This window comes from Mesoplodon bidens (assembly GCF_964165515.1).
Source record: "Mesoplodon bidens genome assembly, chromosome: 16".
Lineage (NCBI taxonomy): Eukaryota > Metazoa > Chordata > Mammalia > Artiodactyla > Ziphiidae > Mesoplodon > Mesoplodon bidens.
Genome location: NC_138173.1, coordinates 62,981,909 through 63,003,534, shown reverse-complemented (window position 1 = coordinate 63,003,534; position 21,626 = coordinate 62,981,909). Strand labels below are relative to the sequence as shown.

The window sequence follows — 21,626 nt, the reverse complement described above, 5'->3', positions numbered from 1 at the left end:
ACAACCTCAAGTTTAATCATGATAAAACACCAGACAACCCATGTTGAGGGACATCCTACCGTATCAACAACTAGTGCTCTTCAGTGTCATGGTCATGAAAGACTGAGAAACTGTCACAGATCGGTGAAGACCAAGGCGGCAGTGATGACGAAATAAATGCAACGTGGTATCCTGGACAGGGTCCTGGAACAGGAGAACATGAGAGGAAAATGGGTGAAAACCAAATCAAGTCTGTAGTTTAGTATATACTATTGTACCAATGTTAATTTCTGAGTTTTGACAGATGTGCCATAGTTTACATAAGTTGTAAACATTAGTGGAAGCTCATGGAAGGATACAGGGAATATCTCCAGACCACCTTTGCAATTTTTCTGCTAATCTGAAATTATTATAAAATAAAAAGGTTAATTTTTTTTTAAATGTTTAGGAAAATGTCAGCACTGAAAGCATGCCTGTATTTAAAATTAAGGAAGGGGCTTACAGAAGATTATACACATTTTCACAGCAACTTGACCAACACCACAGTTTATTTGTAAACATATTATATGTGTCAATAATCAAATTGACAACACTTTATACATTTCACTGTATAATATTAACAGCATACCAGAAAAAAAAATCCACGGTGCTCAGTTACAGTTTTGGTATTTTAAAATCTTTAAATACAAACCATATTTGAAACACTGAACATAAAAGAGAAACACAAATGGCAAAGAAAACTGGAAACTAAAAGAAACCAATATTCCCCCCCAAAAACAAATAAAATATCTGATTACACACTTTAAAAGAAAAAAAGGAATCAAGAAAATCAGACGATCATATATTTTTTTAACGACATAAAGTTACATTTCTTTAGACCTATGTGACAGGTGATATTGTACCATACTAAACTCTATGTCCTTTTTTATATTTCTTTTTTTCTCTTGGTTTCTGAAGTTTGCCAATGGTTTAAGCTACTTTAAGGGCAGAAAAGAGGGGAGGTAGCACAAAGCCAAATGAAATTACTTTAAACATTTGCAGAAAAACTGGATAAAAATTCTTTCACAAATTTTCTTTGGCAAATAATAAATTCTGTATTTATTACCTTTTTGTTGAATAGGATCAACACATAAGATTTAAGAGATGCATCTTTACATGAGTTAATGTATGAATGAAACAAAGCCAAATTCACAAAGTAAAGCATAAAAGTGGCTTTCACATTTTGCTAATAACAGCTTTAAAAATGCAGATTCTCCATCCTTAGAAGTATGAGAGGTCTTCAGCTGGGAATCAGAATCTTTCCTCATTCACATGAGAAACCGGAGTTGAGTACATGTTTTTTCAGTACTTTCCCTAAAATTCATGATCATTTATTAGGTTCTATTTCCTCCTCTGTTACCTCTCAAAGGAAATATAGCAGCAAATCACTCCCATAGTTTAAGTTTTAAATTCACCAACAACTGGGTTCACTACCAACAACTACAAACATTCGGTGCTTTATTAGTGTACATGTCATTACCGTAGGCTAAGCTTGTTAATAACAGAAATAAATAAAATAACTACAGTTAATCTGAACAAAGCAAATGAAAATGAGATTAAAGAGCCCTGATCAAATGAAATACTTACAACTTTCAGTTTAAAAACTGTAAAAGTTACATACATACCTAACAGCACTAGGAATGTACAATATCAATTATTGGAAAAATAAATGAGTGATTCACAGTTATAAGAAATTATTTTAATATTAGTATTTTTCCTTTTATACACAAACATTTATAACATACACTTGGCTTCTACCTCATATTAAGACAAAGTAGAATACTAAACATCACTGCATTTACCCCAACACGGCACTGACTGTGCCACAGGTAACCTGCTCCCGAACGTTCAGTGGGAGGCAACAGTGCTGAATGATGGTTAACAGTTTGAAGAAAGACACGTACATGTCAAATAAACAAATGTCAGTTCTATAAATAACAAAAATGATCAGCAAAAATGTGTAGGTTTAACCTTCTCGAAGTTTCTAATGCTTTAAATATTTTAGATATATGTTGTTTGATCAGTTAGTGTGGTTAGTTTTAAACTAGCAAACCATTATCCTATGAGAAGAGCTAAACTAAACTGTGCAACACTGCACAAACTTCCCAAGGAAGGTAACTTGAAAAATCTAAAAAGTGATTCCAATTATTCTATTCAACATTTGAGATACTGAAAGAATCAATGACTCAAGAAACATTTTGAAATTACTCAATTTTTCTTTATCATTTCCTCTAAAACTAGTCACATCAACTTAAGATCCGGATTCCTCACAGTAGGTTTATCACTAAAGTGTTCTGATCAGAAGACATAGCCTTAATGCCTCTTATATGTAATTCTAAGCTGACATCAAAATCCTTGGTTTGAAAACATCAAATCCAGTTCCATAACATTCATGGGTAGAGCTACTAAACAAAAAATAAATCAGGGAGAAAATGTGCAGCAGCCACAGCTACAAGAGTGGAAAATAAATTCTATTTTTCCATAGAGACTCTATGAAAATATAAAGCCCAAAATGAGCAACAACTGAAGTCCACATATAAATGTTGTTTAAAAATAGAATGTTTTCCAAAGCTTCTTAGGAGATGTCAATGTATAGTCATAGTCTGAGTTAAGACCTTCTAAATCAAGGTTAAGCCATACATAACTATGCTGATTTACATACCTTCAACCATGTTCAACCGATATACATAATTTACAAACATCCACAGCAATTCTTAATGCCCCATCAGATCATCTCTCAATAATGGATGTGTATCGTTTTATAGTTTTGCTACTTTAAATACCAAGAAGCCTTTTCAGAGGAAGAGTTCTACCTCTTCCCACAATTCCCTAAAGAGTAGGTAACAAAATATAAAATTAAACAAGATTTATGTTTGATAAACTAACATATAAAATTACCACTGCAATATTCATAGTGACTGCTTATAAACATAACAGTCATCATAAAGCCTATAAAGTATATCCTCAGTTTTATAAAAGAAACGCAGATTGTCTCAAGGTAAAAAATACAGTGCAGACTGCTAAAAAGCTCTTCGTTGCATTAGGAGGTGCAATAATGAGGAAAACTTCAGAAAACATGAACATGTTCCCCAAACTTTAACATCAGTTAAGCATGAACTGCACTTCAGCAGCAGGATGCTTTTTAGTGGCTGGCAATATAAAGCTAATGTTAAGAAAGAAAAATGGCAGAAAGTGTGAGCAACAAATGATGTAACCGAATTATTGCAAATGGAGATTAGCAATAAGAAGTGAGGAAGGTGAACGTCCGCTCCACTCTGTTAAGATGCCATCTTTAAATATTAAGTTCTTTGCAGGAAGTGGGACTCCCATGTCAGCACAGGATGACTGTGAAAGCAAACTTGGAAAACTGGCCTCAGTGTGAATATCCAGTGTTGAAGCACCTTCCTAAAAGATCAAGAAACAAGAGAAAAAAAATTCTATTCAACACTTTACCAAACTACTTAATGTAGATAATGAGAAATAGAGACCTTGATTACCTAAGAAATGTTTATGGAATGGCAAAGCACTATAGGAGATGCAAAGTTGTACCTCACAAACCCAAAATAATCAATGATAGGTATTAACGTGCAGAAATGACTAATACACTCAGATGATGACAAGTGCTTTGAAATAAACAGAAATAACACGCTATGAGAATATGGAATGAGAAAAAGTTAATACTTAGACAAAAACCCTCACACAACATTAAGCAACAGAACAATCCATCCACTCCCAGGGCTCTCAGATTCACACATTCAGCAGACTTCTCCCCAGAACTCCAGGCTCAAACCTCCACCTATCCAACATCTGTTCTTGGATGTTTCACCATAAGTTCCACACTTAGCATGTCCATAAGCAAACTCTCAAATTTTCCCCCACTGGTTCCTCCCCAGCCGTCCCTGCTCAAACTAGTCAAGAAATATGAAAATCATTCTTTATCCTTCCCTTCCTCATCACAGCCTCAATCCTTCCTCACATTTCATCACCAAGTTCCATCAGTCTCCCTCCAACGTGTATCCCAAATGAGTTTACTTGACTCACTCACCATAGCCACCACCGTAGTCTAGGCCAGTGGTCTCCAAAGTGGGGTACTCACTCCAAAGTGGGGTGCAGTACCATGAAAAATTTTAAAATCCTGTATCTACTTATTGCATCTGATAAAATTCCTGGTTTTGTGTATCTTTTATAATACACATAATTTATTATATTATTACATGTTTAACAGTATATACATGTAATAAACAAACCTTTATTATGGATACATGCAAATTTTTTTTAAACGAAAAAGGGTGTTCGGCCACCAACATCTCTTACTTGGGCTATTAAAGCAGTCTCCGAACTTATCTTGTTTCTGTGCTTGTCTGTTTTTAATCTATTCTCTAAACAGTAACTAATCTTTTAAAAGAGTCAATTAAAAATAATGTCATTCTCTGTTAAAGGTCTTTAATAGTTTCTCTTTGCACTCAGCGTAAAATACATATTCTTTAACACACTCTAGAAGGCTCTCCGTTCTTCTTCAACCTCACCTCTTCCCATCATCCCTCTTTCACGAGGCTTCTGCCACACTGGCCTTCTCGTTTCCTTGCAGGCCGAGTGCCTTCCTGACACAGGACTTTTGCACCTACTAGCCTCGGCCTGGAATACTCTTTCCCATCCTTTAGGTTTCAGCTTATGCATCATCTCTACCTATCTAAATTAGGTCTACCTTTGGATTCCATCAGATTTGAAGGAGCTTGGCTCCTTCAAAGCACTTACTGAAATCTGTAATTACTTCACTTTACTCGACTATGGTCTCATACAACACTTAAGCTCCATTAGCGTCTTAGACATCATTGTTTCCCCAGCACCTGGTAAAGGGTCTGGCATAGAGTCGACTCAGTCATTTATTGAAAGAATGAATGAAACCAAACTCCAAAATACTGATTTCATGATGTTAGAACAGATATACCAAACAAAAATATTCCATTCTAAAAGTTTATCTACAAATCAAGTCTAGAGTATCCTTTTTCTTTCCTTGGGGGTAAGATAAAAGGTCTAGAGCACTGGCATTCACTACCGTAACAGACAACCCCCTCTCAGCAATGGAGAATCACTGCAGTTAGTAATGGAAGTGTACTGACCCAAGAACCAGCACCTAGCACGGTGCATGGCCCATGGCAGATGCTTAACACATGTCTGTTTAATGAAGCACCAGCACAGAACAAACAGTCCAAGCTTCCTAAACACCTGGCCAGTGAAATCATGTATAAGTCAGTTAACTTCCTGAATTTCAGCATCTTTGTTTATAAATTAAAATGCATAAATAAGCAGGAAATAATGCTTATTTCATGTCTTACTGCTGTGGAGACTCAGAACAAACATGGAAGTGTTTTGCATACTATAAAAGCTCTATGCAAATACCATTTGGATTTTTTTGATTTTTGTTACCTGGAATGAGTGAACAAAGTTAAGGACTTGTAGAGACAGTTTTCTACTGGAATGTAAAAGGTTCTGAAGGCTGAAAAAAAGGGGAAAAGTTTAAAACAAGTAAGACAAGAACTAATATCTCACAAGAGTTTAATTTTAACAATTTAAATGCATTTATATATGTATATACATCTTGGTTAATTACATACAAAGTTTTAAAAAACAATTTCAATGGTTCTCGTCAATGAAATTTCTGCTTATTTTAATAATCCAGAGTAACAACAGTGCATAAAAAGACCATTTCAAAATAAAACATCATGTATAACCAAAATTGGAAAATTATTGTTAAAAGTTTAAACTACTACCAAATATAAATGTTAAATACAAGAAAACTTCTAAAATAAAAATTTAGGTACATATTTTTCAAATATGTAAATTGGTAACAATTATAGTGTCAATCATTAAAACTATATAGTATTTATTTTTTTATTCATGTATGTTATTTTCAGGATAGTTATTAAAATTATTTGTCAGTTAAGTACTTTTAATTTTCTGATATAAGCTACATTGAGCCAATTAAATTATTTATTATCCAACTTTGTTTTCCTAAATAAAGTTGTCAAGATTTGTGGATATCATCTCTCCAAGCCATCCACCATGACAATCAGATTCAATGATATTCTTTTCGGCTAAACTAGACAGTCTCAGAACCTTTACAACGCTGACTCTTAGCAGCCATTCCCAATGGATCAGAGTTGGCATATGAGATAAAACCTACATGTCATTTCTGATAAGTAATATGTGCTCATTTTAGAAAATGTGGAAACTGAAGAAAATTTAGAAAGTCAGCCATAATTCCACTATAGGAGATAATCACTATTAACATAACTTGAGTGTGTGTATGTTAAGAGAGAATTTCTATTGATATTTAGATATTAAAAAAAACTAGGTTCATACAGTCATATAAGCATGCCCATTTTAACCGTACTCTCACCAAATCTGGGTAACTAAGTAAATATAATTAACCAAAACATGTGTCCAAAAGACTTGCATGTGCCTAATTTCTGAGGTACTGAACTTTAATTTTAAAATACATAGCAAACCCTTAAACTAGCCATTTTTATTCAATCAACAAATAAACACAAGGCAAGTACTATGATCATGTGTGAAATAAGACAAAGTACGATATAGCAACTAATACTGAGAGCTTAAGAAGTCTCATAGATGAAAAGAGGACAACAAACATAAACCCTCACCTCTCCTTTCTGCAAAGGCCATGTGTAGCAATTTTTCTGCATACTTTCTGGTTTAATTCAGAACTAAACAGTGGAATTCCAAAGCACAGCTCGAGAGGAACCCAATCTGCTTCTGTTGTGGCAACTACAAAAGGATATATAAAGTTATTAATCATATATATATTTATATATATTATGACCAACCAGGGTTTCTTAACTGAGCTCCAGAGATTTTCATAGATTCTTCCCACCCGCCACTGACATCCACCAAAGGGCTTAGCAGGGGAGAAGACTCAGAGAGGGGATCAGTGAATCTCTGAAACAGGAAAGAATGTTTTTTGAGTATGTACATGCTTCTGGGAAGAAGGCACACAGCTTTCAACAGATGCTCAAAGTGGTCTTTTACCAGAAAAAAAAAAAAAAAAAAAAGTAGTGCAGGACAACTACAAGATGAGAGAATCAACATAGGAAAAATAAAACATTTTTATTCTCAGGTCATAGTTTTATAATATTTTAAATAACTTTAATTATTATTCTAAATATGTAAAATTCTTTCCTAGAAAATACTTATGAAAAAGTCCATTAATAAGAGCAGACAAACGATATCCAAATGACTTAACAAAAGAGTCAAACCTCAGAAATTATTCCAAGATTGCAAATAATTTTTAAAGCCTTACCAGAGTTTTGCTTTGTGGCTGAATCTATAGTTGCTTCCTCAATGACCATTTCAAATGACTCTGTACTCCCATTTACATCTGAGCCAGAAGCCAAATCAGGTTCTCCTTATAATTAAAGGGCATACACAATATTAGGATTCTAGTAGTCGGCACAGGTTGTCAATAAGTCAGTCCTAACATAAAAGAAGACTTCAGGCAACAGAAATGACAACGGAAAACAATGAACAGTCTTTAGCTTAAAGCAGTAGTTCTTAAAAGGGGGACAGTTTTGTCCCCCAAGAAACATCTGGCAACGTTTGAAGACATGGTTTGGTTGCCATGAATGGGGACAGGGATGCTACTCATGTCTAGGGATCCTAAACATCCAACAGTGCACAGGACAGCCCCCCACAACAAGGAATTATCCAGCTCCAAACATAAATAGTACTGAGCTTGTAAAGCCCTGACCTAAAAAAAAAAAAAAGGATTAAAAAGGCAGAACACAAGTTTAGACCTTTTGAGAATTACTGAAGTCCTTTCTATCCCCATAGAAACATGCAGTCTGATTACATTATTTCTTCTCAAAATATTTTTTTTGACTCCCTGTATCTTTCAGCATGAAAGATCCTCCAAGATCTTCTAGATCTCACTTATTACTTCTCTACTCTCATCTACTACTGCTCAGCAAACTTTCTTTTGGCCAAGATGAGCTACTCTATTGCCCGATTCCCTCTGCCTAAAGGTTGCTACCCTCTAAATAAACAACAATCATCTGTGTGTAGTGAACTCCTCACTTTTCAAAATTTAGTTCAAACTTTACCTTCTCTAAGAGGCCTCTCTGACAGCTCAACTGGGCTGGGATATGCCTTCTCTGTTCTACTTTAGCACTTCAAGAAGCGTCAGACCCCTATATCTCAGTCTTTTAACACTACACAGTAGGCTGATTCACTTGCTTGTCTCTCCTTCCAGGGCTTTATTCCCTAGGACTTAGTAACAGAAATGTCTCCAATACCTAAGGAGGTATTTCGTAAATGTTTATAGAATGAATGAAATAAAACATGACAGCTACAGTAGACATTCATTGAAATGACTACCTAACCCACAGGCCTCTTCTCTAAAAATGCTCCTGTGATACCTGGCACTCAACTGTTGAAAGTTACCCAACTCCTCTGGCCAAAGGTAAATGGACCAGGAGTGGATACTAATTCAATCCACTGGATGGCTAACAATCAATCATATTTTCTCAGGATTTCAAACTAAGAGGTTCAGCGAATATAGTCAATCAATGATAGAGACCTGAATTAAAAGGTTCCCTAGAGTCGTGGACCAGAGGTGACATCATGGCAACCAAAGCCACATACAAGCCAAAATTATGCCAGAACAGAAACAATCAGTAACTATGAGAAGGTGATTTGAAAATGAATTTTTAAATTAGAAAGAAAAAGGTATCTAAGGAAAATTAGCTGTTGTCAATATGCAGGACAGGCTGGAGACAGAAAGAAGAGAATGAGGTCAGGAAGGCTAAGCAAGAAATGGTCACAATAAAACATGTATAAAGTATCAAAACTCAGACTAGAATGGCAGTTACAGATAATTAAAGAGAGAGGGAAAGAAATGGATATAAGAGACATTTCTAAAGACTAATTCACAGAACTTGGAAATTAACTAGGTTGAGTGGGAAAGGAGAAGGACAAGATAAAGATATGATTTTTAAGGCCTGCAAAAGACAAGACAATGGTGCCTTGATAGAAACAGGAAAGCTGAAAGGGAAAAACTACTCATTCTAGTTTGAAAACAATTTTACAAAGAGACTAAAGTTTTGAAACCATCACCCCATAAAGGAACTTAATTTAAAGCCTATAAACATAAATACGACAGTAAAGGGCTAAATCCCAATAACCATTCTGTATTCCAACCCCAGGTCATCACTTCTTTACTTATGCTCTTAGTATTTTCCCCATTTGAACAACTGATATTTGTCCCAATGATGTCACAGAATATTTTCTCATCTTTCAGTGGAAAAACATTAAGTATTAAATAAGTCAACATCCCCACAAAGGTACCCATGCTTTTTAAATATTAAGCTTGTGATAAACTCAGTACCAATGAACCCAGCTATTGGCTAACCTCTCTCATCAGAAGCATCACTGAGTTTTCTGTTTGCAAGTTGGCTAGAAGCATTCAACATGGTGACATATCCACAAAAATGCTGCAGGTCCACTTTGTTCCTTAACATCTGCAATGCTTTATGAACACCCATATTGACACGCGTAAACTCTAAAAACAAAGAGTTGACATCACGTTATAAGTAAATAGTTTTACAACAAAACACCAAAAACTTAAATATACTTTCCTTTTATTAAATGATTCTTAGAACTACTTTTATATTTTATCAAGATTGATTCCAATGAAGAAATATCTGTGGATGCAAAAGGATGCTGTACACATACAACATATTTACAGACTTCAGAAGGCAACTGATGTAGCAAAACAACTGACCTGCTAAGTAATCAGATAGGGCCAGTCAGTGGCAAATTCTCTAGGCTTCTCTTTGTAGTTCTATTCTGCCTCAAATACTTACTTAGTGGGTTTCTACCAGGAAATGCATTAAATACACATCATATATTTTTTTTAATTTAAGTAAAAAGTATTCTTATTGAAACCAAAGCTAACAAAGTGCTTGAAATTATATCCCTAATAAATTACTTAAATATCAGCTCGTTCTCACAAATACGTGAACTTACAAAAGAGAAAGATACTCTATAACCAAATATGAATATTCCTCTTTTTTAGAATTCGCACAGTAATCTCCAAAGGCAAGAGATTTCTTAATCAGTTCTTGAGATTTTGTGATTTTTAAGATCCTGCTGTCTTCTGGTGAACAATAAATTTTTCCATAGAATTTATAAAGTATCAGAGAATTAACTAGCAAAGTTTAGTTGCAGAGAAATACTTATTTCTGAATAGGGGCTATTTTTTGGAAGAGAAAACTCTCTTCTCCAAATTTTGTACACATTTATTCACAACAGCCAAAAGAGAGCACTTAATTTCAAATGTGAGGCTTTTGCAGCCTAGCCATGTGGAAAAGAAAAAATACTTATAAAAATCTTCTTCCTTTTCCCTGCTTTGGGCGAGGAGGGGCAATGGTGACTAACATTTTAGAAGAAAAGTTCTTATATGAGTTAAGTTAAATTACTTGAACGATTCGCTGCTCTCTAAAATTCCAAGCAATATTCTAAGAACAAGAAAAATAGATTAGAGAATGAAAGTTTTGCATGGAGCAGGAAACACAAGTGCTATATAAATATACATAAGTTTTAATCAGAGAGTACTTTTCTTTTGAATATACATACTTTCTTAATATTCAACAGAGGAAAGGTATTTTCATATTGAACAAAAGGAAGAATGATTTTGCGTTTATAGAAATTCTCCGAGCATCTTTCATCAAATGTATTGTAGCTCACAATTCTAAAAAGAGATAACATTAAACAGGCTTTTCACCCTTGATTTGAACCCGCTAAATTTAGCTCAGACTTTGCTATTCACTCAAGTCCTCTCTAATAAGAAAAATAAAATGTAAAAAAAAAAAATTTAATTAATTAATTAAAAAGTAAATTAGTGCTTTCTCATTTTCTCTACATAATGACTCTAGATTCGGGGCTTCTAATACTATAGCACAAACTTAAATCAAAACACACTGACCATTAATAAAAGTTTAAAAAAATTTTGTTTCTGTAAAAAAAAATGCTGAAACAGGATATACATGCAAGTTCGCTGTAAACTGTAAGTTAGTATACAAATGTCCATAAAAGCCCCTGAAAAAAAAACAGTATGTAACACTGGGGGGGGGGAATTAACTTTCTAAGCATAAAATCTTCCCTATGACTTGTCTTCTCCCCCAACCTCCAAATAAATAAACAATAAAAGGAAACTAAAAGGCCAAACATGCAGAAAACCTGGTCTTCCATCTACGTAGCTACCTACTTAGTCTCTTCATCTCCAAGACAGAATAGTATTCCTTCTAGGCCTAGGTCCTAAATGAGTCTTATTCTATTAGTTCTTTGTAGGAACAGGCACATGACAGACCTTTTGCCAATACTCTTTAAAAGCAGAATAGTTTTAAGACCCTAGAACTTAAAAATTTTAAGAATTTACTTCCTGCTATGTTTCCACCAAATTGTGGACGAGATTAATCATAAAGAAGTCAAATGGATACAACTCAAAATTCAGGTACCTCCTCGTAGTTCTGTCTCATCAAATGGGAAAGGTATGTGGACAGTTTCTCCTATCCCATGCAAACCATGTCCCTAAACACGAAAAAACACAAGTTGAAAGGTATACGCGAAACCTGTATTTCCAATAGTAGATACTCAAACGATAAACAAGACCGTGCCTCGTGATGGTGTATTCCACATTAATACTCCATCAAAATGCTCTCAACAATTTTCTATTTTTCTCCAGCAAGTAAAGACAATCTTAAGTCTATATTAACCTATTAAGGCAATGCATCTCAAATTGAGTATATGGGCAAATGAAAAAACAGGTAAATCTGGGGTCCGCCAAGTGAAGCCTTAATAAGATCAAGTGCACTCACACAAGGGTTAGCTGCAGTGCTGAGAGAGAAAAGTGGTGGAGGATCCCCATGATCACCTGGCAAGCCATGGACTAGGAATGTAAATCTCAAAAACCTGCACTGAATGACACATATTGAAAATTACTTGCTGCAACATCATAATTATACACGATTGGAAACCAAAATGCCTGTCAGTAGGGGACTGATTAAATAAATTAATGTATGTATTTTCAATGCAGCTGCAAAAAAGAGCAAGCTCTCTACAAAGTGAAATGGAAAGTTCCAACTGCTAAGTGGAAAAAGCATGGGGCATCTCAGTGTGTAACCGCTTGCACATGCATAAAGAAATTCTAGAAGGGTACAGCAAAAACTAATGTGGTTGTCTGATTTGGAGAAGAGTTAGGGAGTGGGCACTGGGTGGAGTGTTAGAAGGGCAGTGATACTTTTCTCTGTGCATCTTTTAATAGTGTTTTATTTTTGAATCATGTGAATTTACTATCAAAAGTTAGATTGAAAAAAATCTATGAGTCTAACCACGCCAGGCCCACATTACAAATAATAATCTACTTTCATCCACCACACTCAATTAATGTTGTTCATTTAAATTTTGTTAGTCTTTTGTATTTAATTCCTAAATTCATTTTGGCTTTGCAGTTGTGTAAGAATGATAAGCATGAGGAATTTAATTTTATGTTTACATGTATTTCAAATCGTTATAATAGAAAATTTAACACTGGGGATCTATACATTTTTTCCCTTTAAAAGAGACCCATACATTATTCAAATTCAAGATACCGTGACATAAAAGAAAAGAAATAATTTCAGGGAAGAAAATCACATTCATTTATTTGGTTCATATAACAACTTGAATATATTTCTGACATCTTGCTTCTATTCCACTGATACATTTATGATTTCAACCCTAAACAAGATGGCTATTATAAAAGCATGGTTTTAATCAAAATCTTAATTTTGTTGTGTTTTAAGTTCCAGCAAGGTGAATTTTTCCATAAAACTTAATAAGAGGCATTCTTTTTTTAGCAAAGGCAGAACTCCTTAACGACACTTTAAAACTCCTTACTCTTCTCCCACCACCACTGCCACCACAGCGAACATTTTTTGAGATCTTCCGACGCGCCAAACAAAGGTCTAAAGCATTTTTACGTAGATCATCCATTTCAGTCATTTTTCAACAACCGTATAAAGATAAGAACTGTTATCATCTCCAATTTGCAGGTGAAGTCACTGCAGTTCAAGGTTATTTAACTTGCCCAACATGGCCAATAAGTGGTGGAATCGAGATGTGAATTCAGGCAGACTGACCCTTCAGTCCATGTCTAACCCACTCTACTGTGTATCTCCCCCCACCCCTACTTCACGTCTGCCCTGGCTGGCTAATGCATCGTCTCACGGTTTCTACTACCATCCACGTGCTGATGCGGACACTCAAGTCAATCTCTCCTGTTCAACCCCTCATTTGAATTTCAGAATAATTTCAATTACCTCCTAAATATCTCCAGCACCCAAATGTCCCACAGGCCCAAAACACACCACCGCATCTGCCCCCATAAACCGGCTCTGTGCGATATCATCATTCTTCCACTTTCAAAAGCCAAGAACCTCAGGAATCGTTCTTCCTCTTCCCACAGCCATCTCAGACATCTGATCAATTCTATTTATTTTATATTTGTAATAATTCTTCCTTTTCATTCTTATTACCACTTCCGTGACCTAGGCTGTCCTCATCTCTTATCTGGTCTCCAACACTGAATCCTAATCCTGTCTTCTCCCACCCAGCCATTCTCAACAGTCTTCAGGCTGATCTTCCAAATCAAAACTGACCATGTTAATCCCCTGCTCAGCACCCTTTACTGGCTGCCATCCAAAGGGGAAAGTCTAAGCACTACAGTGGGACAGTTAAGGTCCACTGCCCTCCAGGGCCTGCCTACTTCACCAGACTCATCTCTGACCACCATCCCGTCATACTTCAGCTCACCCCTCAAAATTACGTAACAGCTTACAGGCCCTGGCACATGCTCCCACTTCGTATTCCTATTCATTTATTCAACAAACACTCACCGAGCAACTTCTACGAGTCAGGCACTATTTTTGGGCACCAGGGAAATAGTTATGAAGAAAAAGAAAAAAAATCTCTACCCAGAGATTTATTCATGCTGACCCCGCTGCCTGGCCTCGCTCTCCTCTAAATCAGCCTTTTCTATTTAGCCTGGGTCTCATTTTCTCTAAGGAGCTTTCCCTAAGCCTTTGTCCTTGTCCCAAAGCTAGAAGGATACTTCTCTTTAATGCTTGCACTGTATAACTCTCTTCAGCACTCAGCAAAAAAATGGAAGTGACTGCTTATGCAACTTTTCCCACCAGACTTGAAGTTTCTTGAAGACAGGGACCACATCTTATTTGTATATGCACATTAATTAGTACAGAATATGGCAAGTACAATTGTTAGTTCAATGAATTAATGAAATCTTTACAAAGAGCCTATTACATACCAGAAAGTGTGCTACACACTTCATACACACCTTCTCATTTCATTCTCTCAACAATCCTAAGGCTAAAAATGCTTACCTCGGCATTAGCTGTCACTATTATTTTTTGTTGTTACACAGTAGATATTACCATCTCCATTTTGCAGATGGGAAACTAAGTATAAGAGGAGTATCTCTAAAATGTTACACACCACTTCACACCTGCTGGGGTGGCTATAATAAAAAAATCAGATAATACCAAGTGCTGGAGGGATTGTAAAATGGTGCAGTTCCTTAAATAGTTAAACAGAGTTACCATATGACTCAGCATTTCCACTCCTAGGGATATACTCAAAAGTAATGACAACATGTCCACACAAACACCTGTACATAAATGTTTATAACAGTGATTATTATTATTAATAATAGCCAAAAGGTAGAAGCAATCCAAATGTCCATCAACTGATGAACGGATAAACAAAATGCATTTCGTCATACAAGGGGATATTATTGGGCCATAAAAATGAATGCAGTACTCATGCTACATGATGAACCTTGACAACAGGAAGAGGCCAGTCACAAAAGACTACATATTATACGATTCCATGTATCTGAAATGCCCCAAGCAGGCACTCTAGGGAGACAGCAAGTACATTAGTCTTGCTGGGGCCGGGGGGGGGGGTGGGGGTGGGTGGGGTGAAAGTGGAATAGGGGAGTGAGAACTAAAGGTCCAGGAAAATGTTGTGAAATTGAGTGTGGTGCTGACTGTAGACATCTGTGAATACACTAAAACCACTGAATCACAGAATTCAATTGGGGAATATGGTATGTGAACTGCATCTCTATTTTAAGGCTACTATTAAAAAAAAATAGGGCCACACAGGTAGCAAAAGATGAGGCTGAAACTCAAAGTTGGGTCTAACTTCAAAGCCTTTGCTGTTTCCACCACTCCCAAGCTGCTAGACAAAGGCCAGGACTAAAACGCAGTTCTCTGTTTCCTTACATTTCAGTTTTACAAATGTCAAATTACTGATGTCTGACTATGACTCAGCAGAAAGCTAGACAAATTATGATCTTTAAAATAAAAATCCAAAACTGACTGTTTCAAATAAGGTAACTGTACCTGAATCAAAACCGCCGAATGTGTCAGGGCATCGTTCAACATCGTGAGCACATTTGATGTAGGAACAACCCCAGGATCATGACCCCAAGAAGTTATTAGTAATCGATCATAACCCTATGGGAAAGAAATGAATAAAACACAGCATGGCGTTTAGAAACAAAAAAAAATTAAGAAAGTTATCTATAATACTGCTTACCGGTTTCTATCCTCCTTAAAAATGATTTTTAAAAAAACCTCATTCAACATACCTGGAATATATCTGGCAGTTTTCGAAGTCTTGTACCTTTGGACAGCAAAAGAGATGGTGGTCCTTGTCTGGTGATATGGTAAATGTACAGTTTAAACCAGACAGAACTGACTTCTGGAATAGCTGGTCCAATATGCTAAAATCATAAAACAGGTAAGATAAAGTTGTAAATACTTATCCAAAGAAGCCAAATTTCACAAATGACCAAGTATATTCTTAAAGCTAACGCCTCATGTAAGTGTTAATTGCTATCATCCCTATGAAGATAAATTTTAAAGGATCCATTCAAGCAGTTTCAAACTTACACTGGAATTGAGAAAGCAGGTCTTATCACTGCAATTAAGAGAATGGACTCTGGAGTAGATGGCCTAAGTCTGAATCTTGGCTTCATCCCCTCAGCCCTATCACCTAAGGTTACTTATGCGCTCTTGTGCCTCATTTTGCTCATCTGTTAACATGGCAACAAAATACTTATCTCTTAAGGACATTGTTAAAGGTTTAAAATAGTACCTGGCAGCACATAACAAGCTCTATGTCAAAGTGTTAGTTATTACAATCATTAATAATTTTTCTCAAAAGGGACTATCTATCATTCCATCCATCTTACCATTCATCCATTCATTCCGTTCGTGGATTCCTACTATGACCAGAGGCTGTGTTAAAGAACAGAAGGAAGAGAGAGAGAGAGAGAGAGAGAGAGAGGGAGAGGGAGAGGGAGAGGGAGAGGGAGAGAGAGAGAGAGAGAGAGAGAGAGAGAGAGAGAGAGTGAGTGTGTGTGTGTGTGTGTGTGTGTGTGTGTGTTGCGGGGGGGCTGCAAATCTACAATCACTCCTGCTGAACAGAGGACAAAACAGGGGTAAGGGGGGAGTGGGCGCACTGAAGCAGCTAGATCAGCACAGGCAACAAAATCATCCTGGTACAAGAATCCCTTCCTTTCTTCTACACCATTAAACATATCTAGGAAACCAGGAAGGATGTAGCACTGAAGACCAGAGCACAAACCTCACTCTTTGAAAATGGTACATGTCACAATGGCCTTGCTACGTATACAAACAAACGCAACTGATCGATTTTTAAAAAGTAAAAGACCAGAAGTCATTTTCATGATTTTAAAGATAACTAGAGTTCTAGCTTTCAAGCATAATCTTTTCCTTTCAGCCTATTTAGCATCACAGCCCCACTTCCAAAATATTTCATTTTTCCTAATTAAATTTATCTTATCCCTCAAGGTAATCCAGGTTTCCTTCTCAGAGCAGCCAAAAACATTATTTTTTTTAATCCTGCATTCAAGAAGAAACTTTTAACTGAATGTGTCACTAGTCACTAGATAATACATATATAAAATGTACCAATTATACCTCACAAACTGAACATAACATAACAGCAAAAAATACAAAACTGCTTTCTGAGTTGATGATTTTAATATCTGGTTATCTACAAACTGAGAATTAATACAATAAGACTGATAAACCTCTCCTTCAAGTGGCCACGAGGAAGGATGCAATGGCAGCAGAGTGAGCTTCCCAGTGAGTCTTTACCTGAGGGGTGCAGCTGCTGACAGGCCGGATTTCATTGGTGAGAGGAGCCATGGAAACAAGCAGTGTGTAATTTTTGTTCAGAACTCTGCTGCAAGTTGCAGGGTCCAACCCAAGAAGGCTTTCACAGCGCAAGAGATCCAGAGGAAAACCTGAATTATGATCAACCACATACATAGAATGAAAGACTGACAATGTGAAAAAAAAGAGTCTAAGATGAAACACTGATAACTGCCTTGAGATTTAAATTTTTTTAATAAGGTAGAATATCTTTATTAAAAAGCACTTTAGGGCTTCCCTGGTGGCGCAGTGGTTGAGAGTCCGCCTGCCGATGCAGGGGACACGGGTTCGTGCCCCGGTCCGGGAGGATCCCACATGCCGCGGAGTGGCTGGGCCCGTGAGCCATGGCCGCTGAGCCTGCGCGTCCGGAGCCTGTGCTCCGCAACGGGAGAGGCCACAGCAGTGAGAGGCCCGCGTACCACAAAAAAAAAAAAAAAAAAAAAAAAAAAAAAAAAAGCACTTTATTTCCTAGGAGACCAATAAGACTCTTTAAGACTTAAAGCTGAAAGTCTTTATTCTCTGGTCCAGAAAGATAACTGTCCACTGGTGTTTCTTCAGGCTAACCTTATACTTTAAAAATATGTTTGCTTTATCTTACTTCCTCTCCATCATGGCAGTGGCATCTTATGAAAGATGCCTAACTCCCCCAGTTTTCAATCTCTATAAAAACTTTGCAGCCAAGTTTTGAATTGACCAGAAGGGCAAGAATTCCTCATTTAGAAACATGTGCCTAAACTGTAGTCCACAAAGCAGGAACTCACTTAGCATGCAACTGATTTTAAGTGTTCCCATTCTTAATCCTTCTGGAAAATACCCGTCCTACTGCTCTCTAAAAAGATACAGGGAATTTGGAGGGTCTGTCTGTGTCTGGCCTCTCACAGATAAACAAGGGGAGTGCCTGTGATCTTATCTAAGTTATATGAGAAAGGGTGGGTCCTTGCAGTAAGCCCTTTCCTGAAACACAAAAGGGTGAGAAGCTTCAGGTAAAACTCAACATTGTCAATGCCAAGTATAGAAAATATTTAATGAATACTAGGATATGGAAGGAAGTCTAAAGAGTTGATGGTGGTTAAAACAAAGTTTTTACAACTGTGATTGCTTTTCTACAAATGAGGTTTAATTTCTAAACATTTCATAGTACTAGACTGCCAAGTTACAAACAGTGGCTTTAAGGTCTCACTTGTACTGATCCTAGGGAAAAGATATCCTTTTAAAGACAAAGATACCTGGAAAAAAATTATGCTTATAAAATGAAGAAAAGTTAGACCACACATTGTTTCTGTTTTTTAAGCAGTGCCTCATGCTGTCTAAAACCAAAAGATTACTAAGAAACCAGTCTTTTTCACACGTTATCAGAGGTTTGCTTCTATGACAGTATCAGAAGGCTTTTTGCTTTACAGTGAATACCAAGTACTACATGATACACTCAAACTACAAATTACTAGTGACATAAAAAAAAAAATTCTTGCTACTCAAAACAAGATGCTTAAACACCAATACTATAGAATTTCTTGTTTAAGAAGGAGTAAGATTAAGTTATCACTCCTGGCACCTACAGAAAGTTACCTTTCTCAACATGGAGAGTATTAAGCCCTAATGCCCTAAAAAGTTATTCTTTATCTGGAATGAATGACCTTCTTTTCTATGAATCTAGAATGGTACTAGTTATACATCATTATAAGAAAAATTGAGAAACAGTCACTTAAATCATCTTCTGTGTTCTGTGGTTCTAATGAGGAGCCCCAGTTAAGAAAGGCTGGTTAAAAGAATGAAACTTCATAAACAATTGCCCATTTGGTCTCACGGGGAGGGAGGAGTTAATCACATTTTAACTTTGGAGCCACATCAATTATTCTAAGCTCCAGAAATAGTCAACTATTAAATATACCTTAAAGGTTAGAAGTATACTTTACTTTCACACAGAATAGGTTTAGGTTTACCATTTAACTTAGTTGATGATACACAGACTATTCATGGTGAGAAACAAAGTTTAGCCCAACCTATTAAACAACGAATTGTTGATGAATAAATCAATAAAAACCTCAGTGTTCAAGAGAAGATGATGTAAGGAACAGAGCAGAGGAAAAAAATTCAAGAGACATGGATTCAAGTCCCAGCTCTTCCATTTACTAATTATATAGGTTTTAATGACTAACTGGGCAGGAGATTTAACCAAGACAAGCTTCAATTTCTTTACCTATAAATTGAGTTACCCCTGGCTGGTCACTAGCACTAATAGTCTTGGACTCTATGATGGGCAGTAAAAGATGGCTATAACAGAATAGTTCAAATATTCTAACCCATTATCTCGATAAGTCACTAAAAAGTCCCAGAAATTCCAGGATTTGTACATCCAGAGACATATTTAAGACTGTGCCACTCACTGTTAGGTCACATGATCTAATATTTGGTAACCAAAAAATGGTTACTATCAACAAATGCTTATCAATAAGTGCTTTAGACTCTTGGTGTTTGGTGATTTAATATTCTCAGTTTCAACTGTTTATGAATAACCTCAGAAAGAGCTCCAGCATGGAAGCATTTGTAATACTGCTAAAGCACAACTCTGAACCAAACACCCCAAGGCTGAAGAAGTGAGTCACTAGGTACTAAGTGTGTCTAGCCTCACTCAGCTAAACTACCCAGCATCTTTGTCCTCTCCTCTGCAACAACTCTTGTGAAGTGCCAAGTGATTCTGCCCTAAATTTTTTTAGTTGAGCTGAAAAGAAAGCCAGATGCTGATGAAAGCAGTAGAACGAAAATGGATATGACTAAGAAAATGATGGTTCTTGGCCAGAAAATAGAACTTTTAGGTAAATGAAAGAATGAGTGAAATTAAATGTGATACTGGTGCTAAGAATTCAGTGTCCCAAAATGCAACTCCTGTGAATGTCCAAAGACTTCACATTCACAGTGTAATGCTCTTACACTGGTGCCCAAGCTGTTGCATCTTTTTAAAAACACACATTCCTGGGTGCCATTCCACATTTTAGGACCTAATACCATCAGTTCAACTGAAGTTCGGGAACCCCTTTCTATCACGAAACTGAGAGAGCACACTAGGGCAAGAGGCACATTAGAGTTCATCAATAGATTAAAACTGCTTCCATCTGTTTCTTTAACTCTTTGAAATGAGGTTATCTGTTCCCTTTCTTATTCTTTAAAGTAAAATACTTTAGTAAATATTATAGCAGCATTTGAATAGGAAGACCCTGTTTATTATCTTTATATAACGAATCTTTCATTCTTGACATTTCATGCTTCCTAAATAAATTTCGGCATTTGTCCATCTCTCAAAACAGATGCCTATTCTATATCCCATCCAGCTACTTAAACAAATTAACACTCCAACTCTTTTTGTAGGTAACTAAACAAATTTAGGTACTACAAAAGTCAGTGGCACATAAAAGAGGAGAAACAGTAAAATAAGATAAGGAACAGCTGACGAGTAAAGAAATTCACAGAACAAGCCAACAGTTATAAATTCAATGTGCTATCTACACAAAATGTTTTAAATAAGTGATGATTAAACAAGTGAGCATGACCTGTTTAATTTCTTAGAAAGAAGTTCCACAGGATCATGTCTTCAAAATCAAGTATTTTTATCATACCATAATTGGGTTGGTCTGGCGGTGCAGTTTGTGCAACTAGATCTTTATTATGACGCAGAAACAATATTGTGTTTCTCAGAGTGAGTGCATGATCAAAGTATCTCTGTGCTTCTCCTTCACCAGTGCTCTGAACCTAAACCAAGAGAAAACAAATTTTGCAACAAAAACCACTCTCATGCCATTCATTCTAGTATATAACCATACAGTACAGATGTTAAGATATTTAAAATCAGTAAATCAAAAATTTGCCCAGGCGATTTGGAAACAAACATTAACCCCAATCGTGGTTGGGCTTCCATGTGACTATACCTTTGAAGATGACAGAAATTACCCCAGCAAGTAAAACCAACAACTTCAGCAACCACGTAATGCTAAATTGTACCATTATACGTTGTATGTTCCATACATGATTCAAATAAGGTGCTTTAAAAACTCTAAGATCTATATATTCTGTTTCATCCAGAAAAGTACTCCAATCCATGGTCACCAATTATGCCACTATCTTATCGCCCTGTTCACAACTTTGCAAGGAACAATGGAGTACGTGATTCAACACAGCTGTTCAACATTGCTGAACATACAGCTTAAAATCACTCAACAAGGACTCACTGAGTCCCTATTATGTGCTATGACCTCTCTAGGATGTAAGGAGAGAGTGGTGGACAAAACTCCTGCCTTC

At 36.3% G+C, this 21,626-nt stretch overlaps 1 protein-coding gene across 1 annotated transcript in view; it reads right to left on the bottom strand.

Moving 5' to 3' along the window:
- Positions 1–509: 509 nt before the first annotated feature.
- The window catches only part of FAM91A1 (family with sequence similarity 91 member A1), a 41,984-nt gene continuing 20,867 nt past the window's right edge, over positions 510–21,626 (bottom strand). Inside the window, exons 15-24 of the mRNA XM_081258842.1 lie at positions 20,948–21,080; positions 17,280–17,428; positions 15,743–15,877; positions 15,495–15,608; positions 11,550–11,622; positions 9,443–9,592; positions 7,337–7,441; positions 6,681–6,804; positions 5,446–5,515; positions 510–3,423 (exon numbers count right to left, since the gene is read on the bottom strand). Coding sequence (XP_081114968.1) covers positions 3,238–3,423; positions 5,446–5,515; positions 6,681–6,804; positions 7,337–7,441; positions 9,443–9,592; positions 11,550–11,622; positions 15,495–15,608; positions 15,743–15,877; positions 17,280–17,428; positions 20,948–21,080 — 1,239 coding nt within the window. The 3' untranslated portion in view covers positions 510–3,237. The remainder of the gene's footprint in view (positions 3,424–5,445; positions 5,516–6,680; positions 6,805–7,336; positions 7,442–9,442; positions 9,593–11,549; positions 11,623–15,494; positions 15,609–15,742; positions 15,878–17,279; positions 17,429–20,947; positions 21,081–21,626) is intronic.